Below are 21,077 nucleotides of genomic sequence, written 5' to 3' on the forward strand. Positions count from 1 at the left end.
AGCAATATACTTACTATATAAGATTATGTGGTAGCTCGCACCTTTGTTAGATCAAAACGCTTCACAAGTCAAGCTGAAGAACACAGCCTGATGCCTTCAACCGACAATACACAGCGAGTACAGTTAGTACATTTGTATTTGGCATTAACCCAAGTGTGAACGTAATTATCATGGGTGAATTAAACGGATGAAAACTTTCATAAAATTATTGGCAAAATGCACACACTGAATCTATTGCACACAAAAGGAAGAAACAAAAGTATCTATTGGTTACGTACTGTATTATCAAGATATACTGATGAGTACATATTGCAGAGAACATACAATACAAAATACAGAATATGAAGAAGAGAAAAAAATAAGTTCCCTTCCCCCCTTAATACCTTATAAATCGTTATTTGGTCAAGTGATTGGGTTCAGAGACATAAAGACACCTCAGATGGCCTTTTACTTCAAACATCTGGTTCACAGCTCCCTAAAAAAGGAATGATCTCCAATTGCAAACAGGTAGGAAAGTCAAGGTGACCATAATTTCCTTTCCTGACTGCTCTAAAGCAGGGTTAGATCTTGTTCATTATTTACAACTCATCTGGCAACTTCTAAGATAAAAGGCCTGCTGGTCAAGCAAGGAATGCACAAAAATAATTAATCTCATTATCAAATGTAATATTTAAGAGTCTGAACAGAGGCGGCCATTTTCTAGACTTATTTTTCATATGGACTGTGCAAAACCTGAAAGATTATAACACATTATCCTTCTGTTTTAAAAAGATATGGCTATAATAATATTAATTTTAACTTTCAAGGAACAGCAGAAGACGGAACAGTTGAAAGACCCATGCTAAAATGCTACACAATTTTATAGTTTAAAATATGGCTAAACACTTGTAAAGAAAATGAATTCCTTCATATTTTTGATAATTTGGAAGAACAGGATATATAGTGGCAAAAATAGCAGACAATTCTGTGGTGAGAATCAGATTTTACTGTGGGAAAATAATTCCATGCGTGGATCACCAAAACCGCATTTGTACGAGTAATTCTTTATTTTCTAACCACTGCTTTATTGAAAGTGCTTTTATGGCTTTACAACAAACTTTAAAGTTGGCAGCGATGATGATTAGAAATGAACAAAGAATAAGAGCTGATGTTGCTACTATAGAAGAATGGCAATGCTGGTGAGTGCACACTCACTCCTTTAGAAAAATAGAATGTTTGTTAGCTTCCTGGCAGCCATATTGTTTCCAAGGCGATGTTTTGATCCATCCCACTTTTTCAGAAAAGGCCTTTGGATGAAAGTTTAACTTAAGAAAGGCATTCTGTATTAAGGGAATTAATGAAAAAAAGAAAAGAAAAATCAAACAAAAAAATATATCTATATATATCCATATACACTCCATATGTATACGCATGTCAATGTACACAGTCTGTCCTCACAATATACTGTTTAAGAATGATTTCAAGAACAAGGAGCTCATCAGAATCGGTTTAGAAGCAAAGATTTACCAAAGCTTTAGAAGTAAAGCATCCTTCCACTCTTCTCACACCTCCCACCATACCCACTAATATGGAGGAGGGAGAAGAGGGTGGGGATAGGAAGAATGCAATATATATATATATATATATATATATATATATATATATATATATATTTAAAAAAGGACTTAAGACTTAAAAATTGAATTAGTATTTATACAAGGAACAAAGTGCAGGTGGAATGAGATATCCATCAGGACGCTGATCAATTACAAACTGGAGTGGTACAGTGGATGATAAAATAGAAATTCATAGCGTCCGTCTCACCCCTCCAGAGCCAGGGCGGTTATGCGGATTCTGTGGGGGCTAAGTAGATTTAGCATTAAAGTGGATTTCCAGTCTCATCTCGCTGTTGTTGGTACATTTTTTGGATTTCAATTTTTTTTTTTTAATTTTCTTAAATTAGTAAATTTCTATGTTTTGGTCCCTCTCTTCCCACCACCAGGTGGAGAGAGATGAGGGAGGAGATGGTGGTGAGGTTGGGATTGTACACAACTTAGTTGCTGCAGCACTGGCTTCTAGCAGGGGGGTTATTTTCTTGCAGGTCCACCCCCCTATTCCTTCCTGGGGCACCTTGTGCACTTTGGGGCTCATTCTTCGGCAGCTTCTTGGCTGGATATTGAAGAGAAAAATAATGAGACTGCAGCAAATTCACAGAGAATAGAAGACATTGCACTACATCCAGAGCACATTTTAGTATATCTATACTCTATGTGCTTATAGCATTTGCCTTTACAGCGTAAACAGTGCAGACTATATTTAAATAATGCTAAATATAAAGCAAGTAAATGGCTGATAATTTACTAATGGTTTCAGTATGGCAACGCCAGAAATACCTCTTGCAATGGTTTCTGCAAGTACTAGTAATAACTATAGGACTGGAATCGGTACATCTGTCAGAATGAACATAGGTCTACAGTCATTAGGTCGACTGGCTGGAAGGTCAACCTGATTTAAGGTCGACATGGGCCAATGTCGACATGACTTAAGGTCGAATTTGCATAAAGGTCGACATGAGGAAGGTCGACTGGTCATAAGGTCGACATGGGTTTTTCACTGCTTTACGATAAAAGATTTCTATGAAATCCAAGTATAAAATGCATATCTTGCTTAAAAGTAGGTGTCCCATAAAGCGCTTGCCCATTTTTCAATATTCCCAGAACCTTAGACAACCCCCTTACTACTATACCAGGACAAAAGTACTATTAAGTGCTGGAAAACCATTAGAGACAACCAAATGAAAAACTGCCCCAGGACCAAAGCATGGCAATATATCTTTACCAACCATGTAACTTTTTTTGTCCAGTACCTCAGCATTTAAATCATAAAATGCCTATTCAACCAGCCACATTTAATACGGGTATTTTTTATTGTTGCATTAAAAATAAAAAATTTTAAGTAATCTTTAAAACCACAGTGCCCTTAAATATACCTATCTTTTATGCCAAATACTTAGGATCTTTGCTACTTTTTCCACAATTTGCGTTTTTTTTTTTTTTTTTTTGCTTTCTACAGTGTACTAGGGGCTTAATTCAGACCTGATCACTGAGCTGCTAATTTTTGGAACCCAGCAATGAGGTATATGCTTCCCCCTCCAAAAGGTGAAATCCCGCCCTTTGCAAGCCTGCAAATGGCTTAGCACGGCTTATGAAAAGTAGATAAAAATCGGGAGTTGTCTGCAAATCCTTTCACCATGGAATGATTTTCCCATTGTGCGCAGTCCGTGCATAGCCCTGGACTTACTCAACGACTGTGATAGAACCAGGCTGACAGGAGACGACGTCATGCACCCTCCCTCCAAACGTCTGGACATGCATGCGTTTTCTCAGACACCCACAGAAAACAAAGTGTTACCACTCCTAAACGCTGGCTTTATGTCAACCACCTTGTGAACGGCCATCAATTTAAAAAAGTAGCAGGCTTTCATTGCAGGAAGGCCTTGTGCATGTGTACCAAGGGCCGCATGCATGCGCAGTCTATCGATAATCACCCGGAGTGCAAACTGACAGCCGTGCAAATAGGTCTGAATTAGGCCCAGAGTACTGTTTGGGCAAAAATGTAGCTATTTGAGGATAGGTGCACACATCTGTACTTGTCTCTTCCTTGGTAAAATTATCTCCCCTCTATTTTTATTGCCCCTTCCTATAATTCCATTTAGCCATCTTAGGCCCAGGAGTAATCCTTACCGATGGCCATAAAGATTTCATTCACATTCATGGCGGTTTTCGCAGACGTTTCCATGAAGAGCAGACTGTTGTCATCGGCGTATGCTTGAGCTTCCTGCAAACAATAGACAAGGTATAAGGAGAAAGCCTCCCTTGTATGCTCAGTGAGTGGTAATACAAAAACAGTGCCATTGGCGGTCTATGGCTACCGAACTAAGCTCACCTGGAAATCTACAGCTCTCTTGTTGGAGAGGTCAGCCTTGTTTCCAGACAAGGCAATAACAATGTTTGGACTTGCCTGCCTCTGAAGTTCCTTCACCCAGTTTTTTGCTCTTGCGAATGTTTCCTATAGTAAGGAATACATAGAAAATAAATCACGCAAAGCCACGTTAATCAAATAGTAATAAGTCAGATTTTACAACATTTAAATAATTTTTGCCAAACTAATGGGCACACTGGCCGATTTTACCAGCATATATGGCCAACGATGATGGGAGGAGAAAAAAAATTTGCTGAGCTGAAAAGCAGGTCAAAAAGACAAAAATACGCTGCTTTCAGCTCAAAGTTGACCATTGTGTATGGGGAATCGGTACATCTGTCAGAACAGACTTAGGTCTACAGTCATTAGGTTGACCCCGGAAGGTCGACTGGCCCCAAGGTAGACAGTGTTAAAGGTCGACATGGGTCACGGTCGACAGTCATTAAGTTGACATGAGTTTTTCACTGTTTTTTTTTACCCGAATGTCGACACAGTCGACATGGACACAGTTGGAGTTGAACCGCAGCCCCTCGCATTGCTGGCTATGCTTCGGGCACGGTGCCTCGCTACGCTCGACACACTATTTTATTCTCCCACCACGCCCTAGTGGATGGTAGGGCATGAAATACCGCCTGTCGGCACAAAAAACAGTGAAAAACTCATGTCGACCTAATGACTGTTGACCTTGACCCATGTCGACCTTCCGGGGTCAACCTAAGTGTGGTCTGACAGATGACCGTTTCCCGTGTATGGGCCTTTATACTACTGAAGAAAAACAATTTTATAAAGTTGCCCCTTCCAGATGGTGGTGGATATTATTCTTATTTTTTATTGAAATTTCACACACAAAAAACACCAGAATGACAGTGTTATCATGAATCCATGACTATGTACCAATCTTTGGCATAAATGGCAATAAAGATCATTACAAGATTTGCTTGGTTCACATATCAGTTGTCATAACAGTGTTTAAGGGAAACAAATGCATTTGTGTTGCAAACAATGCAAGTAGAATACATAATTTATATTGAATATAGAATTTGTTAGTAATAGGTGGGTCATTTTTCACTACTCTGGAAGTAGTGTTATGCGTAGTATTTGTAAAAGCTACGATGGATTTGTGTTTTGAACAAAGAGAAAAAAAAGGAGGATTTTTGGGGCATTACTTATATCAGACAATCAAAAAAGGGGATATGAATCAATGGATAGACAACAACTATGCAGACAAGCATTATGTCGACACCACGAGGTCAACATGCATGAAACATCAACATGGGGATAGGTCAAAATGAGCATTAGGTCCCACCACGCCTTAGTGGATCGGATCAGTTGACATTTTGACCGACTGTCTTATTGACCCAATGACCGTATCCCTAAAAATAGAGACGGTGCAAGTGTCACCAAATGCATATTATACAACATTTTTCCACTCATTTATTGGAATGATGTAAGCATGAGAATGAAATAAAAATTTTACTTAATTATTCTTGTTCAAATAAATTGGAGGAACACTGTGACCGGTATTCAATACATTTAGAAGAGCCGATAGTGGGGCGTGGCCTGACGGACTAGGGGGTAGACGTGGAACCTGGCTCTCCCGCACAAAATCCTGTTAAACATCCTTCCCACCCGCGGTACCCCCTGTTCCAGACACCCAGCGTCGGGGCATCATCCCCTGTGCCTCCTGCTGCAGTCGGGTGCGGTCTCTCTCCATGCTCTGTGTACTCCCCGTGCTACCCATACCTGCGGCCTAGTGATCCTGCTGGTGGGTCCGCCGGTGCCGCAATCCGGGCTGCGCTATCCTGTTGGGCGGTGTGCTCTTTGGCTGTGCTGGATCTGTGTTCTGCCGGGGGAGCTGCCGTCCTCCACTACGTGCCTGAGGCCCTGTCCAGGTGTCTTCGGGCTGCCGGCTGGCTTCCTCCTGCTAGATCCTGAAGTAAGGGAGCAGCTCGTGGCCATCTTGGAGCCTCCTGAGTGCATGTCTCCGTGGCGGGTGAGGACCGGACCAGCTGCTGCAGTGACCTGCCTGCTTGTAAACCACACGGCCTTCAGACTGACGCACTGTGCCTAGTCCTCCTGATACTGGAAATCACTTTACATGCCTTGAAGTGGGCTATATTTGTTTTACTGATAGTGCCTCCTGAGTGCACCGCAAGTCTCTGTGGGGTGAGTGTGAAGCACTTGCTGTAATTCTTACTACCTGGATTTCAATCTGCAGGACAGGACCCTGCACTCCTGCTACTGATGAACCCATTCTATGATTAAAAGTGGACTGGCTTCTATCTTTGTTGTGACACGGCACTGTTTATATTACTAGCTCTGTAATGGCTTCCCAAATACTTCAGCTTATTCGGGACTCTAGTGACAGGCTCCTACACAAAATAGACCTACTGCATGCCGAGTTAACCTCTGCTAGATCTACACCTGTGCAGGACGATGGGGTGGCAACAGCCTCCACGTTAAATTACTACAATTCTGACACGATTATATATCCAGGATACTTGCGGGTGAAAGCATCCTCTTATACATGTGAAGCTGAGGTGATGGCAGATGCCACATAAGTACTACAGTCGCGACGTAAGTGCTCATTCACCTGTGGTCCTTCAGGAGGTGTCCGATGCTGGAGATGAGGAACCTATACTCCCCTGTCCCAATCCTTATAACACTGATGATCCTGCCACACATGCTGCCTATGAGGCTAGCTACAAGAAGGGATGGATACATTGTATGGCTATTCACATATTGAGGGCCCCTTAGTACTATATGCTCGAAGGGTGTGACGTGGAGGCTCCACGCTCAATAACATCACTGTCATCACAGCTGGATGCAGGGATACCTCGAAATCCTGTACTCATGGGATACATTGCTATTTACTTCATACCACTGTGGCAGGAGACTGGTGATATGATATCTCATTTCTGGGGGGCTCCGGACTGGCCGGACTGAAACTACTATGCACCGGTTTCATGCAGCGGTCCTGTTCACCAAAGTTCTAGGCTAACTGGACTGATGCTGTACCTAACTGCTGAGAAAGCTTTACTTTTAATCTCTTTACTATACTCTGTTGAATGCCGCTGACCAATAATGATATATGACTACAATAATCTGTTATTTAATATTTTACATACAATGGGCCTGGTATACAGGCTCTGGCGGGAAAGCCAGCGCCACCCTGGTCTCGGGTCATTAGTCTTTTGTCCCTCCTTGTGGGTGGGTGGTCTTAGTTTATAGTATAGTTAGTGGGGTAGGGGTAATTCGGTTCAGGGGCTCCAGGTATGCCTAAGTTGGGGGTAGGTTATACAGGGTGGGGGGTTTTGAGGTAGGTTTGCTTTGGGATTCATTTTTTTTATTATTTAGGGTAGTTGGGCATATATTATTTTCTCTTTAGGTCAATTTATATTATAAGTGATCCCTATTTAGCAGGAATGAGTTAGTTCCATAAGTCTACGATTAATACTTAATTATATAATCCTGCATTGTTTCTACTTGGCTATACCCGAATGGCGCCTTCGGGGTAAGAAGTATCTTAATGGTTTTCCTTGGAGATCCAGTATCCTACATTCATATGTTGTGCATATCCTGCTCATCTACTTATGGCTATATATTTTTTCTGTAATTGCTCCTGCCTATTTTATAACTCTTATCTGTTACCCTAACTGCCCACATATATGGGTGGGGTGGTTGTTGTTGTATATTTGTATGCAAAAATCTCAATAAAAATTATTGAATAAAAAAAAAAAAAAAAAAAGGAAGCGCCGATAGCTTGCTGTCCGGGTATTCTGCAAATCCTCACCAATCACCAAAATATAAAGTTCAGACGGAGACAACACTGGCGCTAAAAAATTTAAATGTTACTTTCCTTCAAAAAGGTAGAGCATTCCACACTTGTCCTCGAATGGATTTAAGTGGATCCTCACCGATTAGGTTATTGTAAACATGAAAAAGAAATGTATGAACAATAGTGAAGTATGTCCAAATAGTTCCTTATTTTTCTTTCTTTAACCCAAACAACTCTTCACCCATGTGCCTGGGTCTAAAAAGCTTGTGCCGGTTAACCCTTTGCGAAGATAGAAGGTTTACGTAACAAACTCACATAAACGTGGGTATAGAAAAGCCCATCAAGGTATCTTTCAAAGGCCAATATGCAATTCTCCCTGTGTGAAGTCTGTGCTTCTAGAGACCTGCAGGAAATAGGGTGCATACCCAAACTCACTCATAAACGAGGATGTATGTTCCTATCAAGGTATCTTTTTTGGAGGCCAGACGATGGATATTTTTCACACAAGAATTTCTTTAGTATAAACTCCTCCAAAACAGGTTACAAACAAAACAATAAAAGGACACATACAGTGGATTCCAGACTTTCCGATGGGCAGATGTTTAACAGCAAAAAAAAAAAAAAATCTACAAAAAAAAAAAAAAAAAAAAAATCTACAACCTGGAGTGAGGTCCGGACTCGTATCCCAGGTGTATCATGCTTCAAGCCACAGTCTGTTGATCTGTATCCAAGATTATCCTCCTCCTCCTCCTCCGCTTCCCTACGCGTTTCGACCCTTCCTGGGTCTTTGTCAAGGTGTGCAGAGTGCTGTATGGTATGGGTTTATATACCATATGAACAGAAAGTTACTTTACTTCCTGTTTGTCAATTCTAGTGTTAACTTGGGGAGCACCATCAACCCCATAGGACGCAGTGGTATTTTAACTATTTAAACGGTTAGTGGGTTCAAGTATTTGTTTCGAAACTATAGGAAAATAGGCTAGTTCCTTTCAAATTATGTCTAGCGCAGGACTTTCATTGTCTCTTTGATGGATGGATGCATATGCAGTTAAACTTAGTCAGGAACAAAGGTAACTATAGGGGGAGCATAGTCTCGCCAGTCCTGTAATATTGTTATTTATCCTGCTGCACCGAGTACTGTACCACCAAGATTTATCTTTTACAGTCTTAAGTCATATGCTGGTTTTGATTGAGAACTCCCCAAACTGCCCAGGGGTAAATGGAAAGACATTAATGAGCTTGGATTTTGTATATCTATTTATAATTAAGTGCCAAAAATATAGATTTTTTGGGCAGGCTCATAGGCAATGGAATAAATCTGCCTTAAATTGATGACACCTTAAACAGGAATGGTTATCAGTGGTTCCCATATTAATGGGGATAAGTAGGTATAATGAGTGTTTGGGAATAGTTCGATCTACGTACTAGCTGAGAGAGAGTACTTGAACAGAACAAAGCCTTTTCTAATGTTGGCTTCATTAAAAAAGGTAGGGAAACGTTTTAACTATTTGGACATACCCAAGAATGTTATGCTTTCTAATTCCATACACACTGCACAAGAACCTAAGGGGGGTGATTCTAGTTGACTTGGTAAGCTGCGAAACTTGCAGTTTACTGAGCCCATGTGACGCCACCCTGGCGAATCCCCGCAACCATGCGAGGGGATGTGCCTGCAGCAGGACAAATTACCTTGCTCACCACAGGTGATTGCAATCATACATTACCAGGGAAGCCCAGGAACAGAGCATTTTCTCCCTGAAGGAGAGGGTCAGGTAGGCAACCCTGGTCTAGACCAGACATGTCCAAACTATGGCCCTCCAGCTGTTGTGAAACTACACATCCCAGCATGCCTTGCCATAGTTTTAGCATTCCCTAATAGCAAAACTGTGGCAAGGCATGATGGGACATGTAGTTTCACAACAGCTGGAGGGCCATAGTTTGGACATGCCTGGTCTAGACCCCTAATTGGCGATCTAGACATTGTTGACCATCGACAAATGGTGGTCAGTATTTTGACTGTAGGTAAATCATACTGAACCCATCCTAACCAGAACACTGCAAACCCATAAACACACAGAATAACTCCTCATGTTCTCCTAAAATACATACTGTGTTGGTGATGTCATAGACAACGATGGCTGCTTGAGCTCCTCTGTAGTACATAGGGGCCAAGCTATGGTATCTCTCTTGTCCTGCAGTATCCCAGATCTCAAATTTCACTGTGGTGTCGTCCAAACAGACTGTCTGTGTTAGGAAAGCAGCTGAGGACAAACAAAGCCATTACAAGGATCAGAAAAGCATAAAAATGAATAACTAATACATATTACTCCATCATCCTATGGTAGTGTTCATTCTGGCAACCTGCATTTTCCAAAATGTGTGCATTTCCTTTTACTTGCCTGTGGTGTCACGGTCTGCCCTGCTGCCTCTAGCACAGTGTGGTCTCTACTCTAGCAAAATATATGCTGAAATACAGACCACAATGTGCTAGAGGCACCACAGCAGAGGGTGACAACTTACACAAGGAAGAGAAACTGCACGAGTTTTAAAAGATGCAGGGTGCTAGAAGGAACACTACTATGGAGGACATTGGGCCTAAAGACACTCCTATAAAATGCTGCAAAAGCCTTGAGTGCCACTCTCCTATTTCCACCATGCTGGACACGGATTTTTATTTCTAGAGGCTAGATGAAACACATGCTTCTTTATGGAGAACTAAGCCAGTAGCAAAGCAAACAGACGAATAAATGTATCGTACCCATCAACTGTTTTATGCTAATACTAGCTCTAGTGAGTATTTAACCCTTTGAGTGCAAAATTAATTTGTCAAAATAGCTGTGCAAATGTGACATGGACACCATATCGGTGCACCGCGTTCCCTTGCCATGCTCCATGCACAGTGCCTAGACCTTTTGTCTGTGTCGACAGTCAGTGGTTAGCCCAATGTATTGGAAACCTTAGTTGTGTCAACCGAACGACCGTTTTTATTTATATAACAAATGTGAGCTATAGACGACTTAAATAGATATTGCTCAGAAGAGCCCTTCTAAGTGATAAAAAAAAAAAGAGAATCTAGTGTGTATGCTCAATACCATTAACAATGTGCACTCCAGCACATTGTTAACGACACCCCCTGTCGGATGAATTTGCTGGTAGATTTTAGCTATATAGCCAACGGCCCGCATGTCCTGGTGAAATCACTTAGCAATATCATTTTCCAATAAATCATGTCCATGTGGCATAGTCCTATATAAGCCACAGCATCTATTCCAGTCTAGTTACCAACATTGCTTTGGCCACTGATATTAAGAGTTCAACATAAGGAAAGCAGTCTATTTAAAAAGGTATGGTTTGTAAGGGGAAAAAATAAAATCAGTTCTGTTTTAACTACACACTGCCAAAAATACATGAAAATGTAGAAGCCAAGCATTATTTATTAACAATTATTGATGCAGGCTGATTCTGCATAACCAATCAGAACATATAACATATAAGATGCCATGCTGCTAAACGTACATGGGCACCATATACTACACTGCCTCTGCATTGTGCACGCACGGAGCAATGTCAAACACATAGTCATTCAGATGTGTACTTGGCCCAAGTCCACCTTCATTATATGGGGACAATGGGCCCAATTCAGACCTGTTCGCAGCCTAGCGAAAAGGTAAGCGCCATCCGCCGTGCATACCCCCTCTCACTAGCATGCGAGGGGATGTGTACGCCAACACATCCCCTTGCATGATTCACAGGGGGGAAAAAAATAAAATAAATCATTCGATGATCATTTTTCCTCTGTTCATAATGAAAATTCAGCCTGGACTGGCTTTTCATTTCAACACTGTACTCCAAATTCAGGGTGGTGCCGACATCAGATGACCCCCCCGAGCAGGCATCGCCACGCCTGCATTCGCAGGGAACTGCCCAGCATTTTTATGGGGATGGCCACAAAACGATGGTCGTTCCATTGCTCCGGCCCGCCCCCTTCCCTCCCACTATGGAGCGAATGGCTCGAGGAGTGTGAAACTCGCCGAAGCCAACCGATCCCAGGGTTTGCGTATGCACAAACCTCAAATTATATATGTATGTGTGTATGAGTGTGAATATATATATATATATATATCATACATACATACATACATACATACATATATTTGCATACTCATACACATCATTAACCAAGTCTCAGCAAGATAAATATAATACGGAGACCTGTAATGTTGCAGAATGTCACATTTGCATTAACAAGTCTTCTATTTAGTGGACTAAGGTCCACTGAGTTTTTGATCTAATCAGCTGACGCATGATAGACTCAAATCTGCTGACTCTCCTTCCTGTCCTACTCAGCATGTTTCCTGCCATCAAGTACACAGTAACTCAGGGATGGGGGGGGGATATAGGGTAGGATTCCCTCCACTCTTCTGCAAGAGTGAAGATCATGCTAAATAAGTGCAGCCCTTATAAATTGTTACCAATAATAAAAGAATGGAAAGCCAAGGCTCATTGCTTTTTGTTGGGTTTTTTTCCCCTCATATTTCCAGTTATAGCTGTTAAGGCCCATATAAAATAGGCGATTCGGAGATCAAAGTTGCTCACTTTTCCTTTCTAAGCTACTCTGAGCTCAAAGTCTCCCAGTGTGTATGGGCGGTCAAAAAGCGATCCCGCTTCATCGCTGGCTGTCACTATGTATTAGAGCATGGGTCTTCAACCTGTGGCCCTCCAGATGTTGTGAAACTACATGTTCCAACATGCATTGCCACATTTATTCCTATAAGAGCATGCCAAAACTGTCAGGGCATGCTGGGACATGTAGTTCCACAACATCTGGAGGGCCACAGGTTGAAGACCTGTGTATTAGAGGATGAGTGAACCACTTTCCATAGTCTTCTGCCCATATTGACATAAGCTATATCAACCTATGGCGTGTATACTAATGGTGGTCAACCCATCAGCTGCATACTGAAACTGAGTACTTCTGAATCAGTGATTTGCCACTGCTCGCTAGGTTCACTAGAAAACGATATTAAGTCTGTTGCATGAAAAGCAGAATATACACGTTTAAGGACTAGTTGAATTGCAATAGTGGTGACCTGGTTATCTGCAAGGCCAGCCAGACCAGGTTAAGATTTTAGTTAACTTACCTCCAATAGTGCTCTCTTGGTACTCATGAAACTGGCCCTTGACAAAGCGTAGGACAAGACTAGATTTCCCTACTGCCGACTCCCCTAGTAAAACCAACTTGAACTGGCAGATTTTATTGCCGGCAGCCGGCCCGTTTGGTCGAGCATTTCCGCCTCGACCGGCCATCTTATAAGGTCACTGGGATGCACAGAGATGAGGACAGCGGTGGTGTTAAAGGCACAGGAGGTGAGGGCAGAGTAGACTGGATCAGTCAAGTGAGCAGAAAACAGGCCTCTAAAAATAGAAAAGAAAGTTGGTTTATGTTCTTACTTTCTCTTTACTCAAGCAGGTCTGAGAGACATTTAAAAAAAACAAAAAAAAAAAACACTTCTCTTTGTACAGAAATCACAAAACACAATTATGTTAAAAAACAGTAAAACAATCCAAAAAGGAATAATTCGCCTTTTTTTCCCCATTTCTTCAATATATATTTTATTGAAGCTTAAATGATTCACGTATACACTTTGCTTTGTAAGTATTGGCTACCATACATCAGTAGCCACGATTACGGACCCACTAATTAGCTAGACCAGCATAGATCAGTTATCCATCGGGGAAGATGCAAAATGAACCATGTTAAAAATTCCCATTCCCAACCATTGGAAAATCGGAATGGACATGTGTACGGAATGCTGGTCAGAATACAGATACAGACAGTCTGATGGAGGGCATCCTTACATGGGTCAATAAGTATCTTCAGCCTGCCCCTCCACACAGACTAACCCTAACCTTTACCCCCCACCCCACCCCTCATGCTTACAAATCTGAATGCTAGTGTCCAATTGTAAAGCACAACGGAATATGCTGCGCTAAATAAGAAAAACTATAAATAAATGAATGAATAAATAGTGTCGGTATTCTGTCTGCCAGCATGCGATCAGGACACTGCAGGTTCATGTATGAGGGCCCATCAGTCAAATGTGCTACTAAATGTTCATTCTCTTCCTGTAATGTTACAGACAGGGAAGGATAAATACCATGGCTAGCGAAGAGCAAACTTATCAAGCAGCTCCAGGACAGTGAACGTAGCCAAGCAGTGAACAGAACAATAGGACAATACTATGGCAGAGATTCTGTTTCCGCTTTGGTGGGAACTGCAAACATTGCAAAGGGTTAGGAAGAACACATGCACAGCAAACATACAGCACTGGTTTATCTTGCTGGTGAGATTTGCCATAGGAAACATAATACATATAAATAGAGCACCCACAAATATTAGGAAATTGAACAACAGGAATATTCCACTATGGCAATTTATAAAATTGTATGAACAAGTATAAATAAATAGGGGATGTTTTATAACCCTCCTAATCAGGCACTCCCATTCCTATCTCATACCACCCAACTTCCGTGTTGGGGAAATAGGGACACGAGCGCCTGAAAGGGGGTGGGGTGTATGCAAATAAGGGTGTGGCTTATGCTAATTAGCCGCAACCTCATTTTCATACAAGAATAAATGCTGTGCACATGCGCACAGCGTCTATTCTATTAGATTGGGGGGTCTCCCAACTGCCACCCACGCAGCGGGACAATGCCTGCCGCGGGTGGGACAGGACCCGAAAATCGGGACTGTCCCGCTGTAATCGTGACAGTTGGGAGGTATGCTATCTATCTCATCAGGAGTAGTTTCACTCACAGGTAATGATCATTCCCAGATACAGAGGAGAAATACTGCTCATGAATGGGCGGAAGACACAGCCGACCCAATCAAGAGAAGTGTTTATGGAGCACCTCCATCAACCTGTGTCCCGCTTCCGTAACTCATACTTCACCTATTTTAAAATCACTTTAAGAGGGTGAGTCAATTGTTTTCCACACAGCTACCATAAAGGGTAACAAAAAAGAGCAATTTCATCGCTGCTCCGTTTGGGCGTGAATTTGGCACGGTAAAGACATTTATTGTAGCAGGGCATGCTGGGATGTGTAGCTGGAGTGCCAAAGATTCCCCATCCCTGCCTTAGTTGGGGCAGTACGGATGGTGTAATGGTTAGCATTACTGCCTCACAGCACTGAGGTCATGGGTTCAATTCCCACCATGGCTCCAACTGTGCAGAGTTTGTATATTCTCCCCGTGCTTATGTGGGTTTCCTCCCACAATCCAAAATTATACTGGTAGGCTAATTGGCTCCCAACTAAATTAACCCTAGAATGTCTGTGTGTGCATGTACATGTGGTAGGAAATATAGATTGTAAGCTCCATTGGGGCAGGGACTGATGTGAGTGTTCAAATATCCTCTGTAAAGCTCTGCGGAATATGTATGCCCTATATAAGAAACGGTTAATAAATAAATACATTAGTTGGTGGAGGGCATTTTGTGGGCTGAACCAAGTTATTAGAATGCAGACTAATCAATCCACTAAAAGAACCAACATCAGTGGGGGGTGTTTAGCAATTTTACTTTGATAAACCTAGCATTGCAGGGCATCATCAGCCAAGATCTTCTAAAACAATGCTACCAATGACCATTTCCACATATCTATGGAAATAAAGAACATGGCATAATTACCAATGAGAAAGTACACTTCACAATTAAAATACTACTTATCTGACAAGCAGCACATTAACAGGCAACGCACAGAGCTCTTTCTAACTTATCTGTCTACTACGGTTCTTGTGGTCACACCCATTCACCAATAATTAAATTCCACAGAAACAGATGGATAGCAACAGTCATACTTTCACAATTTAGTTTTTACAGCTCAAGGCCTGTGTCTAACATGTGGGGGTATCTGCTAGTCACTGTAAATAATTAAAAATACAATTCAACTATGGATCGATGCCAAAATTCAATCACTGTTACATGTTTCCTGCTGCACTGCAAAGTCGAAATAACCATTTTGCTGAAACGATAAGAAGTCTGCTACAGCTGGCATGTGTAATTCAAAAGGCTCAAAATACACTTTCATCTGAGCATAATGCTTTCACTGAGCAGTGCTGCATCTTCTGAAATGCACAGCGTATCAACTGATAATTGTTTACCCACAGCATTAAGATTAGCATTTACAAAATAATTGTTATAATAGGCGTTAACCCTTTCTGCAAAGAATGTCGTGTCCTCTCCATCCCTATGATCCTGATGCTCAAATCGGTTTAAAATGGCTGCAGATGTACTTACAATAGTTGCTAAAAGACATTTCACACCTATGGGTAGAATAAATGATAGTGACTAACACCCAGGGGGAGGAGCAAGGCATGTGGCCTTGCAGTGTCACTATCCACACCATCACCTGTTGCCTTTAGTAAGCAGCTGGCAAGCGAAGCAGTGGGGGTCAGCGAGGGTCCATTTGGGCTATCTTCATCAGACCTTGCTCCTCCCCCTGGTCTGCCCCATCATGTGACAGGTCCATTCTCCCAATAGGAAATAGCCCTAAAGCTGCCCATACACGTACCAATTACCCAGTACTTTTTGTGCTAAAATAGCATCGTTGTGCATATGTTGTGCATGGGATGCGATGCTATTTTAGCACAAAAAGTACCGGATAATTGGTACGTGTATGGGCAGCTTAACCAAACTGTGAGTGAAATCAAGAACCAATCAAAAGCAGAAATCTGCTATAATCAGATATTCAGTAAAGGATATGAGGACACCAAATGCAGCCATACTTCATTGGGCCTAGCTAGCAGAGGGTCAAGTTTATTAAACTGTAGGCAATAGTGCAGCTTTATATACACCACAGTCCCAAAATAGAGTACATATTTAAAATAAGTCATCTTTGTGGCTAGGACAAATTTCACAACGCTACATATGGTACTGGCCACTGAGGGTTGTTAAAAATGGCAACATTGACATTCAAAAGGTCAACAGTTATGTCATCATTGCTGATATATTAACTGTTGGAATCTCAACTGTCAGAACGTCAGTGTTAAGCACTAGAGAAAGGGGTAGGGGTCAATGTTAGGGATAGGGGAGAAATAAATCATTAAATCAGTCAGTTACATGAACACTGATGAAATCTGTCTGGATCAACTAAGTTTCCTTGGCCCACTAGAGACAATATGTCACGGTCTACATTATAAAAGCCGACATAGCCAATGCCAACATTAAGACAATGTCAATGTTATAAATGTTGACATAATACTAAACCCTGGCCACATCTGAAGCGAAAATAAAGAATCCTGTGTCTGTAACTGGAAATGAGACAATTTCCTGGATCAACCCATCTTATCTGTTGACAAGGGAAGTATCAAAAGCACCACTGTCAAAGCAGCCAGATTGTTATTCAATCTACTGGGGAAGACTTTAAAAAAAAAAAAGCACACTACAAATCCAAAAGATTATTGCAATATCCCCCAGCCACAAAAATAAATAAATAAATCACACTAAAGCTGCCCATACACGTACCAATTACCCAGTACTTTTTGTGCTAAAATAGCATCGTTGTGCATATGTTGTGCATGGGATGCGATGCTATTTTAGCACAAAAAGTACCGGATAATTGGTACGTGTATGGGCAGCTTAAGGGGGGTATTCAATGATTTTCATGCTCCCGCAGCCATCTCCCGACGGGGGAGATGGCTGAGGGGCCCTATTCAATGCTGTCTTCCTGACAGCATTGAACAGGGGTTCTCGGCAGAACGAGCCTGACATCACAAGCTGTCGAGAAAAGCTGGAAATAGGCGAGCTCCCGGCCGGAGCTCTGCTATTTCCATCCTCAGCTCGCGGCCACGCCCCTTTATAGCCGTTTGGGGGGGCGGGACATTGAATCCCAACCACCGAGCAAAGCGAGAACTGGACAGGGGCACTGCCATTGAATACCCCCCTAATTGTTCACAAAGAAAGCATTGTCTTTAAAAAAAAAAAAGGTAGGATTTTGTTGTCGTTTCTTTCAAGTCACAAAAACACCCAAAGCATACTTTTTCCTGTCCCCTCTCCAAGGGAAGCCCGAGCGGTGATGTCGCTGGCCACTTTGGAGAGGGCTGGATGGTAATATCACATCAGGTCTGTCCCCATCATGAATCTATTTGTGGTTCTAAAATGATGCTACTTGTGCCAGATAGCCACACCCCATCAATATGGAGCTGTGATTCCAGTGACATCCTGTTTGCTTCACTAGGAAGCTGACCGGATGCACAATAGCACCTACTCTGAGGGTGAGAAGGACTAACACCCCCCCCCCCCCCCCACACAAAAACAATAAATGAAACAAAAAATTAAAAAATATTGGCAGTCTTCTCTCCTGCAAATTCCAAGATAGTAGGCAAGCATGGCCCAAACAACCCTTTCAATTCAATGTGATATTAATCAGGGGCAATCAATCATGGTGATTGACCCACAAGTTGGGTGAAATAGATAGCTATAAAGAGAAAGTACTTGTCTATTCTATTTGAGCAATAGGCTAATGACATTTTGCACACACGTGAAACACTACTACCAAAATGCTATGTACAGTAGGTTGCCAATAATTACAGATACTACAAGCAAACTTTGGATGGCTCCCCGGGAACATTCTCCTTTGAGGATGGTTTAAACCATCATCAATAAAACCTGAAAGTCATTTATGTGCTTTTGTTAAATGTCAAACAGTTTCAGTAGGCAGACAGAGTTCTGGATTAATGTTTGGGTAGAACTACTCACTGGAATACTGCAGCATCACAAGTCTGTGCCAGAAGCGACTGTCACATGGCTGCCAGGACTCAAATGAAGATGCTGGAGCCATCACTGCTGACAGGAAATGGTAAGTACCTACTAGACAACCAGGGATGGATGTCAGATCATCATGTGGATATATTATCTAGGTAGACAAGAGTAATGTCTACATGCTGCATTCCGATAGTTTGTCCATGTCGATCTTCTTATGCCAAGTCATACCTCACCCCTTTTAAACAGTTCCCTTCATTCCTATGAGTGACCACCAATAACCTGTCATTACTTAGTGTTCATTCTAGCACCTGCTATCTTTGAAAACCCATGCAGTTCCTCTTCCCTGCCTGGGTGTTGCTGTCGTGCATCTAGCACAGTGTGGTCTGTATATCATCACGGATATGCAAATAAGATCTGTGCTAGAAACACCACAGCAGACAGTGACACCCCAGGCAGTAACAGGAACTGCATGGGTTTTCAAAGGTAGCGGGTGCTAGAATGAACACTATATCCTGCACTTGAGTGTACAGCGTTTGTCTGTGGAGAATTAGGATTTTTGTTTTTTAATTAACCGGAGGTGCATGGATGCCTACATGTACTGAAGAATTAAACCCATACCCAGGGTCACCAGTGGTGCAGGGAATATCCCTGGGCTGTTGGTCAATTCTCAGGTGGAAGGAAATCTATTTTATATTTGGGTATGATTGAGTATTTCCAGCTATTGGCTCCCAATTATAGGATCATCCCCTTGGCAGGTTCCACTTGGTGCTGGTTATAGAAAGTTACAGGACCTTGCTCCAACCAAACACAAATTTCAACTGAATCTAAAACACAACAGAAAATGAATAGCTAGTTTTTAAATTTATAGACCATGGCAAATCAATCTATTAGTAAATTTACCCACAAGGCTACAAATAGAGATTATTTATACTCATGTATAATAAAGATAAATTGCCTATTGCCCCAAGATCTCCCATCGCATTAGATGGGTGATCAGGCACGATATGACCATTAAATATGGCCCAAGTGAACTGCAGTGAGAGAAAAAATAGGAATTTGGTACTCACCGTTAATTCCCTTTCTCCGAATCCGTAGGGGACACTGAAGTCTACGCTGGGGAATAGAGTGGTGTATCGGAGGAGTCGGCACTTTAAGAAACTTGAACTGTGGTATGGCTCCTCCCCCTCTATTCCCCCCTCAGACCTCAGTCTTAGTTGACCGTGCCCGAGAGGAGAAAAGAGACCAGGGAATCCCCAATAGAGAGAGAGAAAGATATTAACAAACAAAACGACCAACCATACTACTCAGCAGGCTGTCACCAACACCCAGACGCATGCATAACCAAACATAACTGCATGCGCTAAAAATAAATCCCCCCTTTAGGCCTGAACAGTGCCGGGAGGGTGTTCAGTGTCCCCTACGGATTCGGAGAAAGGGAATTAACGGTGAGTACCAAATTCCTATTTTCTCCTTCATCCTTGGGGACACTGAAGTCTACGCTGGGGACGTCCCAAAGCCATCCCCACGGGTGGGAAGGCACTGGGCATCCTGAAGCACCGCACGGCCGAAACTGGAGGCAGAGGCCGCAAAGGTGTCAAACCTATAAAACTTAACGAAAGTATTAGGGCCCGACCAAGTGGCCGCCCTACATAACTGTGTCAGGGAAACCCCCCTGGCAGCGGCCCAGGACGGCCCCACCGAACGGGTGGAATGGGCCGAGATCCTGACTGGCGGTGACTGTGAAGCATGAAGGTAAGCCTGCTTAATGGTGAGACAGATCCACCTAGCCAGAGTCTGTTTAGACGCTGGCCAACCCCGCTTTGCCGAAGAATAAAGGACAAAAAGTGAATCCGACCTTCTGAGATCCTTGGTCCTATTCACATACACCTGCAAGGCTCGGACCACGTTCAGCGAGGCGGAATCTCCCGTAAGAGCTGGAACCACGATTGGCTGATTTAGGTGATAAGATGAAACCACCTTAGGCAAATAATCCAACCTGGTCCGAAGCTCAGCCCTGTCCGGATGAAACACCAGGTAGGGAGACCGGCATGAAAGAGCGCTAAGATCGGACACCCGGCGTGCCGATGCTAACGCGAGCAGTAACACCGTTTTCCAAGTTAACAACCGCAAATCAATAGAGTCTAAAGGTTCAAAAACACTTGACTTAAGATAATCCAAAACTAAGGAAAGATCCCAAGGTTCCTCCGGAGCCCGCACTGGGGGCTGAAGGCGGAGAACCCCGCTCAAAAACGTCTGCACTTCAGGAATGACGGCAAGACGCCGATGAAAGAAAACTGACAATGCAGACACTTGTACCTTAAGGGACCCTAGGCGCAAACCCGCCTTAAATCCGGCTTGCAGAAACTGCAACAACCGAGACAAAGAAAACACAGCCGTGGGCAAGTTACGGCACTCGCACCACGCTACATAGGCCTTCCAAATACTATAATAATGCCGTGAAGTCACCTCCTTCCTGGCCCTTATCATAGTGGGAATCACTGATTTAGGAATTCCTCTTCTGCTCAACAGTGTGGCCTCAACGGCCATGCCGTCAAACGAAGTTGCCGTAAGCCTTG

The 21,077-nt window shown here is 42.6% G+C and overlaps 1 protein-coding gene across 1 annotated transcript in view; it reads right to left on the reverse strand.

Moving 5' to 3' along the window:
- Positions 1 to 262: 262 nt before the first annotated feature.
- RAB5C (RAB5C, member RAS oncogene family) overlaps positions 263 to 21,077 on the reverse strand; it is a 30,683-nt gene continuing 9,868 nt past the window's right edge. Inside the window, exons 2-6 of the mRNA XM_083146898.1 lie at positions 12,880 to 13,153; positions 9,848 to 9,999; positions 3,925 to 4,047; positions 3,723 to 3,816; positions 263 to 2,148 (exon numbers count right to left, since the gene is read on the reverse strand). Coding sequence (XP_083003024.1) covers positions 2,033 to 2,148; positions 3,723 to 3,816; positions 3,925 to 4,047; positions 9,848 to 9,999; positions 12,880 to 13,045 — 651 coding nt within the window. The 5' untranslated portion in view covers positions 13,046 to 13,153 and the 3' untranslated portion in view covers positions 263 to 2,032. The remainder of the gene's footprint in view (positions 2,149 to 3,722; positions 3,817 to 3,924; positions 4,048 to 9,847; positions 10,000 to 12,879; positions 13,154 to 21,077) is intronic.

Source organism: Crinia signifera, chromosome 6, assembly GCF_055691185.1.
Source record: "Crinia signifera chromosome 6, ASM5569118v1, whole genome shotgun sequence".
Lineage (NCBI taxonomy): Eukaryota > Metazoa > Chordata > Amphibia > Anura > Myobatrachidae > Crinia > Crinia signifera.